At 36.1% G+C, this 10790-nt stretch overlaps 1 protein-coding gene across 1 annotated transcript; it reads right to left on the bottom strand.

Annotated features, from left to right (window-relative positions):
* On the bottom strand, nt 1-8937 carry LOC107569425 (nidogen-1-like; the record flags this gene model as incomplete). The annotated part of the gene is made up of 6 exons (XM_016255526.1): nt 1-471; nt 649-761; nt 3350-3473; nt 3644-3818; nt 6261-6430; nt 8719-8937. Coding segments are annotated over 6 exons (932 nt in total), but the record flags the coding sequence as incomplete, so codon positions are not given.
* Nucleotides 8938-10790: the final 1853 nt, after the last annotated feature.

Here is a 10790-nt window from a genome sequence, read left to right as displayed (position 1 = left end):
TGCAAAGATGTATGTGTAAACATCGATTAAGGTCAGGTTATTTCACAATCGTATCATTTCTTTATCTTTTAAAAAGGATACTCTCAGTATTGGGGTAAGGATGTTAGCTTTGCTGAAAATTGTTGGAAAAGACATGAAACTATATTCACATGACCTCGTTAACATTTAATTGATCTTTAAAGCACCATGATCATATTTAAGGCACGGATGCATTTAAAAATCTTTAATACTGAGTGTGGCTTTATTGCATCTTTCAGGCAAGACACGTTGTAACAGAAGCATTCAGACGGAACTGCCATGTCCTTCATCACCGGAGGTTTGCTCACGTCTCTTTGAATCTTCAGTTCCAGCCTTCTCGCTCCACACAGCCCAGTCCCACAGCGTTATCCGGACACCTGCACGAGCGCCCAGCAGCTGTCGCAAGACATAAGTGAGTGCAGCCGCCATTATTGCTCGAGCAGTAGTTCTGACCTGATGGGAAACAGTGAATATCTTACATTAGCTGCAATAATGGCACAAATGTGTTTTGTTTCAGGCATTATGATACCTTGAACCTTTGCTCTGGGGTCCAGTTGTTTACAAATGTTGAGCATCAAAAACTAACATCATTTATGAAGAACCAAAGCACACAAGAGGGAGAAATCCTACCAGACGGGCAGTGAGCGTGTGCTGTGGTGATCCCGTACAGACGTGTTCGTTTCTGGGGCTGGAACTCGTCCACCTCTCGCCTCGCATATCGATCGACCACAACTACAGCACCCCTGCTCAACACAAACACACAAACCATCAGGAACACACTATGTTTGTGATACATATGCATGTCCTACTACTTGTTTCGCTTCCGTTTCAGTTTTTATAACCATTTCTTACTATGTGTCAGTAAGTGTTATTGACAGTGACAGTGTTATTTTTTAGGATTACTGATAAACTACTGTCGTTTGATTTGTTATTTATTTTAAATTTAGTTAAATTATGTCTGAATTTATTATGTCTGTATAGGTCTTTTATTAAGTTTTTAGTTTTATTTAATTTGAGTTATTTTAATACTTTAACAAACTAAATGGAAATGAAATAATATATATATTGAATTTATAAATGTGTACATATACAGTATATATGTGTATACACACATATGTAGTTGTTTTTTGGTGTTTGGCTTAGTGTTATGTTAGAATCATTATTATACTCATACCTTTTGTTCTTTAATATTTGGAATTGTTTTTAGCTTTATTTTTTTTGTTTTTCATTTAAATGTTAAGTTTTGAAATTTTGTTGTATGCATTTGTCATTTTTATTTAATCTCTTTATTTTTAAAATGTGTATAGGTAGTATTTATAACGTTTTAGCTTTTAGTTTTGGATCTGTTTTTAGTTGTTTTAATGCTAGAATTGATTGCTTCTGTTGTCCTCATTTGTGAGTCGCTTTGGATAAAAACATCTGATAAATGACTAAATAAATAAATAAATGTATGAAAAATAAATGAACTGTTTTTGAAAGAAGTCTTCTGCTTATTCAAGTCTGCATTTATTTGATTTAAAAATACAGTAAAAACTGTAGAATATTTTTAACATTTAAAATAACTGTTTTCTATGTGAATACATGTTAAAATGTAATTTAATTCCAGCATCATTCCTCCAGTCTTCAGTGTCACATGATCTTCAGAAATCAGTATAATATGCTGATTTGCTGCTCGAGAAACATTTCTGATTATTATCAATGTTGAAAACAGTCGTGCTGCACAATATTTTAGTGGAAACTGTGATGCATTTTATTTTTCAGGATTCACAGATTAATAGAAAGTTGAAAAGTACAGCATTTATTTGAAATAGAAATCTTTTGTAACATTATAAATTACTTTTGATCAATTTAATGCATCCTTGATGCATAAAAGTATTAGTTATATTATCATTATTTTATTAACTAAATAATAATTAATATTTGCAGGTTTGCATCACAGGACTAAATGACATATTACAATAAAAACACTCATTTTAAATTGTAATAATAGTTCACAATATTACGTTTTTTGCTGTATTTTTCATTAAATAAATGCAGCCTTGGTGAGCAGAAGAGACTTCTTTAAAACACACACACACACACTCACACACTCTCACACACACACACTAATACATGTATGGACTATTAAGATTTTTTGCACCATTTTCATGAAAATTACGCATATTTTCCTCCCAAATTCTTATTATTGTAGTGCATCCTGACCTTTTGCATGTGAGTTGTCTGTGTATTGCTTATTATTTTCAATTGCTATAACAGCTCCAATGTGATTCTCCTCTAACAGAGAGCAAAAGGCTGTAAGAAGATCAGAGAGAGACACTAGACGGCCCGTGAAATTACACGCAGCTGCCACAAGCCTTAAAACAGGCCTCTTGACCCGACCTCTGCATAGCAAACACATTTAGGGTTAAAGCGCCAAATCAGTGCATGCTGCTGTTGAGGGAACCCACGCTAGCACACAGACACATCAAGGCCTTAGAAGAACAGAGAGCTGTTGAGCTCACAGGTTTAGACTGAACCTTGACCTTGCTTTCCCATCCTAAACCACAACCGAACAACACGAGCAAGACCAGATGAAATCTTAATTAGGTGATTAACTAACAGTTATTTAGCCTTTTCTGTGCAGATTCTGGGTGAATATCCAGACTCAGCCGTTATTATTCTGATACAATACACTACCGTTCTAAAATCTGCAGTCAGTATGATTTTTTTAAAAGAAATTAATACTTTTATCCATTAAGAATGCATTAAATCAAAAGTGACCTCAATTTATCATGTTATAAAAGATTTCTATTTTGATACTAACAGTTATTTAGCCTTTTCTGTGCAGATTCTGGGTGAATATCCAGACTCAGCCGTTATTATTCCTATTACTCTGATACAATACACTACCGTTCTAAAATCTGCAGTCAGTATGATTTTTTTAAAAGAAATTAATACTTTTATCCATTAAGAATGCATTAAATCAAAAGTGACCTCAATTTATCATGTTATAAAAGATTTCTATTTTGATTTATAATAATCAGAAATGTTTCTGGAGCAGCAGATCAGCATATTAGAATAATTGCTGAAGATCATGTGACACTGAAGACTGGCGTGATGCTGAAAATACAGCTTTGATCTCAGGAATAAATGACAATTTAACAGATATTCACATAGAAAACCGCTGTTTTAAATTGTAATAATATTTCACATTTTTACTGTATTTTTGATCAAATAAATGCAGCCTTGGTGAGCAGAGGAGGCTTCTTTCAAAACATTTTAAGGACCTGTCACTCAATAAATGTCCATTAACGTCTCATTATAGTGCGATGTTTTTTAAGTGAAAGTTCACCTCGTCCAGTCCGTATAGTAGAGGTTCTTTCCATCAGTAGTCAGTCCGAAGGGATACTGAATTCCCTCCATAAGCTGCCTCCGACTGCCCTGCTGCGGATTCATGCACTCCACTTTATGTGTACCTGCATCAGGAACACCAAACACCATCATTAACACTAAAGCTTCAACTAAACAAAGCGTTTAACGGAGCTTGTGGCTTTCATGAGTTAAACAATGAGATGAGATGTTTTCCCCCCAAACAGCTGTGACTTTATTGCATTTGTAAATGTTTCTCAGTGAACTGGAGCCATACCAGCATCCGCCCAGCACAGCAGAGACGTCTGAGGGTCGTAAGTTAAACCGTTGGGGAGGCCCAAGTCATCCTTGGCCAGGACTCTCCGATTTGTGCCGTCCATGTAAGCCATCTCAATTTTGGGGGCGTCCCTGTTCCAGTCAGCCCAGTAGATGTAGCTGAGGGAGAAACAGGCCTTTGAAAACACTTTGCAATAACTAATTCACTGCAGAAATGAAAGGTACTTTGGTAAGCACTCAAATTCTTAATGCCAAGAATGAGTATAAACATGGTTTTATATACGAGTATATAAACAAAACTGTAATCATGGTCTAAAACTAATGCAGGTGAAATGAGGAAATGCATAAATATCAGCCATGAAACTGTATTTACATTATTTATGCCAAATCTTTACACAGCCTAAATAAAGGCTGCACAGTGCCTGCTCGAAATTCAGTGTAAAGACATAATGCCACATTAAAGCCAGATTAGATTATGCCTGCTCTGTCCCACTTTAACCTCTACTATCACAGTATAAAAATGCATTTATGCCACCTCAGAGCAGCATTAATCGATCTGTGTAAATAAAATACTTAAATGCTACTTCAGAAGCACTTCCGTGACACCTTTGCAGAGTAAATTTGGCATTACACAGCAAAGGTGGCACTGAAGCGCTTCTAAACTGGCATTTATTTGTCTTTACACAATGTTTTAATGCAGCTCAGAGGTGGCATAAGTGTATTTTCCTCCTCTGCAGAGTACATTTGGCATTTCACAGTAAAATCCGGCACAGAAGCATTTCCGAACTGGCTTTCACTGACTCTTTTAATGCTGCTCAGAGGCGACATGAATGCATTAACACAGCAATATTTTGATACTAGGGACAGCGCAGGTATAATTTAGTCTGTCTTTTATGCAGAATTATGTATTTACATACAATTTTGAGCTGGCACAAAGCAGCCTTAACTCATTTATTAGGCATGTTTACATAGCCAAGTTGAGGCTACTCAGTGCCTGCTCAATGTACAAGACATAATGCTGCATAAAGGCCAGACTAAATTATGCCTGCTCTGACCCACCTTAGCCCCTAGCATCACAGTATATAGTTGTGATTGTTGTGTCAATGCATTTATGCCACCTCTGAACAGCATTAATCGATCTGTGTAAATTTACTTTATATGCCACTTCAGAAGCGCTTCTGTGCCACCTTTGAAGTGTAAATTTGGCACTACACAGCAACGGTGGCACAGAAGTGCTTCTGAACTGGCATTTACGTGCCTTTACACAGACTGTTTAATGCTGCTCAGAGGTGGCATAAAGGCATTTACACAGCAATTTCAACTATATATCGATACTAGGGTCAGAGCAGGCATAATTTAGTCTGGCTTTTATGCAGCATTATGTCTGTACACACAATTTTGAGCTGGCACAGAGCAGCCTTAATTCATCTGTAGGTGTCTTTACACAACCAAGTTAAGACTGCTCAGTGCCTGCTCAAAATTTAGTGTAAAAATGCAATGCTGCATAAAAGCCCGATTAAATTATGCCTGCTCTGACCCACCTCAGCCCCTAGTATCAAAGTATACAGTTGTAATTGTTGTGTCAGATCGATTAATGCTGCTCAAAGGTGGCATAAATGCATTGTGTAAAAATACTCACGTGCATATGCTGCATGTCTAGCTAAACACAATCAATTGGCAATAGAATTAGAAATAGTGAGAAACCATAATATTTACCATTGAAAAGTTTTGGGTAGGAAATAATTTTTTGAAAGAATCAAATCAAAAGTGACAGTAAAGACATTTATAATGCTATAAAAGATTTCTATTTCAAAATAATGTTGTTCTTTTGAACTTTGTTCATCAAAGAATCCTGAAAAATAAAACGTATCACAGTTTACACAAAAATATGAAGCAGCACAACTGTTTTCAGTTTTGAATCACAGAAATAAATTACACTTTAAAGTATATTTACTTAGAAAATAGTTATTTGAAATTGTAAAAAGATTTCACAGTTTTTACTGTATTTTTGACCATGCAAATGCAGCCCTGGTGAGCAGAAGCTACTCCTTTCAAAAACATTTTAAAAAATTACATTTTTATACTTAAGTAACAGTTTAGTCGAGGGCGTCTGGAGAAAACACGTGTTAACATCATTGTCTTTTGTAAACATTCTGCTGTGTTTCTCCTGGATCTCCTTCCTCACATTCTTACGGTTAAAGGCCGATGGAGGTTATGTAATCAGAAGAGGCAGCATATGGCTCTGATAAACACAATTTCTCTCACACTAATATTTCCAAGAAAAACAAAGTTAAGCAATCCTAAAATTCCCCAGCGAGCCCCCAGCAGTTCTCTGGCTCGGTGTTATAAACAATTTAACCGAGAGAGATGAACTACGAGCAGAACACACACCGCAATGACATGTGTGCTCTGTAGTTACTAACATTACTAAACAGGCTCTGCATTAATGCATTCCAGAGCTTCAAAACAGCAGGGAATAAATCAGAGCAAAGACCTCTGGATGAATCTACAGAGCATAACACAATTTTGTGAGTGATTCGGCCTAAGACACTTCATAACAATTCATAACCACACAAATATGTGTTGCACTTTCGTGCATTAGAGTAAATTATCTTTACCGGGAGGTGCAGTGCGGTCTTGGCTTTGTTCTTCTTCAGGTTGTGACCTTCCAGAGGAATATACTCAATCTTCCCGCTCTGGGCAAAGAGGATGTGACTGCCAGGAGGCAAAGGACTGATGTTAGGATCGGGTGTCGGTCTAATCGGGCCGGGCACATCATGACCAGGACCTGAAGAACAGAAGAGATGCATGAATATAAATGACTTCATTTATAATAAACTCATATGACTATGTCAATACACCACCTCCATGTAAAGTAAAATGGCCAATGACCTATTAGTGAATTACAGTACAAAACTTGGCATTTATGTCATATGTTGTTATGTAAGTGTAGTTACATCAGCTATGGCAGTGGCTTTGTTCCAAAACCTAATGAGCTGCCTATGTAGGTACTGTATTTTACAGCAGTGTTTCTGAACTGACAGGCCTCAGCACACTTCCAAGGGCCGCAAGATGGCTTAACATGATTTAAAATAAGACTAAACAAGCTTTAAGATAAACTAAAACCGTTTTTAGATGTAAGCTGACATCATATTTTTTACTTTAATTCATTCCCTCAACAACAGCCATTTATTTAAAAGAAACAGGATTCTCATTGTCTTGAAAAATGTAGACACATGAAAGAATTTCTAGACCTGGAAAAGGCATGGACATTTTTGAAATGTTAAGTTTTTCAAGTGGTGTCAAACTTTTAAAAAATATTAATTGGGTAAATTTGTATTAGTGAGTTGATTAAGAAAATCATTTAAAAAAACCTGGAATCATAAATGACAAGATATGTAATGTAAATTCATAGGAAGTAAAGTGTAAACCCTGAAAAACAGTAAGTTCATTTAATCTTTTGGAATTTAGTTATTTAAATTAATTATAATAAATGTATTTAATTATCGTAATATATTACCACTTCTAGTTTCTGTGAATATTTATAATATTAACAGAATATATATATATATATATATATATATACACATAACATCAGAGGTTCACATCAGAGATTATTTTGATTGCTTTGGGACTATCACCACCACTGTGTTTTATGAAAGTTAAAGTTATAGAAAACTATATCCACACTATTGCTGGACCACGAACTCGAAGACGGATGGCTGCAGGTGAGTGGCTTCTCTCTGGGCATTTAGTAGCTGACACACACACACACACTTCTATCCAAGCATTTTGGTTAGGACTGACTCCCACGTTGATTGCATCACGTAAGGAAAGTTATTGGTGTTACGACAGATGATCAAAAATTAAAACCCGTGTTAGTTGTTCAGTTTGTTTCATCAGGAGTATCGTTTGTCGTAACACACTGAAGACTGGAGTAATGATGCTGAAAACTCAGCTTTGATAACAGAAATAAATGACATTTTACAATAGATTTGCACACACTGATGTTCAAAAGTTTGGGTTTAGTAAGATTTGTAATGTGTTTTAAAGAAGTCTCTTCTGTTCATCAAGGCTGCATTTATTTGATCAGAAATACAGAAAAGAAACAGTAATATTGTGAAATATTATTACCATTTAAAATAATGGTTTTCTATTTTAATATACTTTAAAATATAATGTATTTCTGTGATGCGCAGCTGTATTTTCAGCATCATTACTGCAGTCTTCAGTGTCTCATGATCTTCAGAAATCAGTATAATATGCTGCTTTATTATCAGTGCTGGAAACTGTTGTGCTGCTTAATATGTTTTGGATATTTTTCCTGCGATACTCTTTTTCAGGATTCTTTGATGAATAAAAAGTAAAAAAAAGAACAGCATTTAGACTTATATTGTCGAAGACATATATTGTTAATAATTAATATTTCTATTTTGAATAAATGCTGTTCTTTTTAACTTTTTATATGCATTTTATGTGTACATGCATTTTAGACACTTATATTATGCTCGTGCCCCATCCATGCAATGAATGCACGCTATTGAATTTTTTTTTGTTTTTTTGTTTTTCTTTTAGAACATTGAAACTGCTCAGGTAATTTCACTGGTAGGATATGACACATATTCATGTATTAAACTCCACGTAACTCGCAAACTCCCCGGGATAGCGCGAAAATATTTCTGCCCGTTTTCGCTCGTTGTCAGCCTCTGCTTTTCTGCAACAGACTGACGCCTCAGCGTGAATTCAGCTAATAAAAGAAAAATGCTGCAATTTTCTGGAGTTATTTTATGATGTTTTTGGGCAGTCTCAAGCTATAGCTTAAACGTCTCAAAATACAGTCCGCTTCAGATTAGTTTTAGTCTATGCACAAAAAAAATTAAAGTAATTAAAGTAATCTTTATCTAATTCTGATTGGGTGGGCAAGACAGTCATTTGGGTGGGCTTAACCCACCCCTGCCCATGCCTGGAGCTGGCCCTGGTCTGCTGTCTTATAAAGCAGTCGTCTCTGCAGACAACAAAGCAGCTGACTGGGTTTCAGAACAGAGTCTTGATGAGTAAAGCATGTGTAGGACTCACACTCAGGAAAGCGTCCAGGTCCCGTTCGTGTCCCAGAGATCTCCAGCCCATCGCGGTCCACGCACCAGCACTGTCCAATGCTGGCGTGACACTGCATGGGGTCGTACTCGCCCTGGGTGTCACATGTCGGCACAAACTGACCGGGCACAGGACGGGGGCCGCGGGGCCCAGCGCCCAGAACGCTCTCTCTATGCAGCTGGCAGCGCATCTTCTCACGTTCTGCACGGATACAAACACACACACACAGTTAACCCTATAAAGCCTACCTGCTGTATCATATTTGATGTGCAAACTTTGCTGTTAAACCTGTCGCACACAATCATGCCTTCAGTCTCTGATTGATAGTTTAGAGGTTTTTTTAGCAAGTAAAAGATCTTTTAGTATAATTGTACAAACGTCCACCTTCAGCTCAAGCTTCACGTGTCTTTTTGCTGTCAAAACTTTACTGATTTAATAAGGTAAATGTAAGAATAACTATTGATATTGTTAGTAATATTTCAAGATGAACACTTGCTGCACTGAAGCAGCTTCACGCGATTCTCCATGAAAAGTCATTTTAAAATCTGAGTCTCAAATATGATCATCAAGATTTTGAGGAGCGTTTATTTGTTCATCTCTCAATCATCATTGGATTGCATTGCATTATATGTTTGGATCTTTTAAATCTCATCTTACTAAGACATATTATTGGAGATACAGAGCGACGACTGATATTTATATCATTTTATGTAAGTATCTGCTGTACTGTTATAAAGATCTCATTGATTCACATTACACTTTGTGGTCATATAAATATTAGCATGTGTACCAAACTTGCATGTTTTTGTTCAGTTTGAGTCTCTGAAATAAATTGAGCTTTTTTTCCCTCCATATTCTCACTCTATCAGACTATATGAGTCATAAAAGCCCGATGAATCAAAATATGATACTCGACAACATTTTCAAAACAAGATTTTTTACAAATATTTTGTCTAAAGGTTCAATATGTTCCATTAAAAAAAATATAAAACTGTTCGTTCATATGCTTTAGGCTTTTTTTTCATATGCACAGGCTTTACATGGTTAAAAAGCACATAAACCTGTTATTAGTATGCATTTATTGCATACCTGCTCATGCTATTTTATTTTACACAGCCAGACTTTTGACTTTTATTTGCAGGTTAGAGATTGTCTGGCTAACATGAAAAGCGACTGACCCACATGTATGTGAAAAGTATTTGCAACATCAACCAGCAGAGGCTGAATGCTAAAGTTAACCAGTCAAACCTTGACCCTCAGCTTATGCAGACTGTCAACAGATCCAGGATCAAACTTCATCTCTTTCTGAGAATTTCCAGTGTTTCCACTGAATATCAATCAATGCTACAGCTCTGGGTTTAAATCTGAGACAGATATGCTCATGTGAGCTGCTACGGTACATTACATCAGTCCCTGGAAAGCAAATCAGGTTCCAACAACAAAACTCAACTCTCTGCACACTAATCAATCCCATTACTACCACAATCATGACAGCGCTCATAATCGACATGACACACCAAAGACAAACATGCCTCGGGCAATACAGGCTGCTCAAACTAGACTTTAAAACATGAAAAATTATTTTGGTCTGAAGCAGAATATGATATCATGCTCCATGGTTTCTTTTTCTTTTTTCTTTGCATAAAAATTACTTACGTTTTGCATAAAAAATGAGTGCTATATTTAAAACAAACTTCATTTAGAGAGTATTTTATTGTGTAGAATGTCTCAGATTTGGCTTTTTTTCGTGTTGTTCCAATACAAACAAAAGAAATAATCATGAGAATAACAAAGCATTTGTAATTGCAACAATTTTCTGGGAGAAGGAGTGCAATATCTGACAGAAATGCAGGAGTGCCAATATTTCTGTCCATGACTGTATATATACAGTGGGGCAAAAAAGTATTTAGTCAGCCACCAACTGTGCAAGTTCTCCCACTTAAAAAGATGAGAGAGGCCTGTAATTTTCATCATAGGTATACCTCAACTATGAGAGACAAAATGAGAAAAAAAAATCCAGAAAATCACATTGTAGGATTTTAAAAGAATTTATT

This window comes from Sinocyclocheilus grahami, unplaced genomic scaffold (genome assembly GCF_001515645.1).
Source record: "Sinocyclocheilus grahami isolate Dianchi unplaced genomic scaffold, SAMN03320097.WGS_v1.1 scaffold1344.1, whole genome shotgun sequence".
NCBI classification, from domain to species: Eukaryota; Metazoa; Chordata; class Actinopteri; order Cypriniformes; family Cyprinidae; genus Sinocyclocheilus; species Sinocyclocheilus grahami.
Note: the sequence above shows the minus strand (reverse complement) of the source record. Positions and strands in the feature narration are given on the sequence as shown.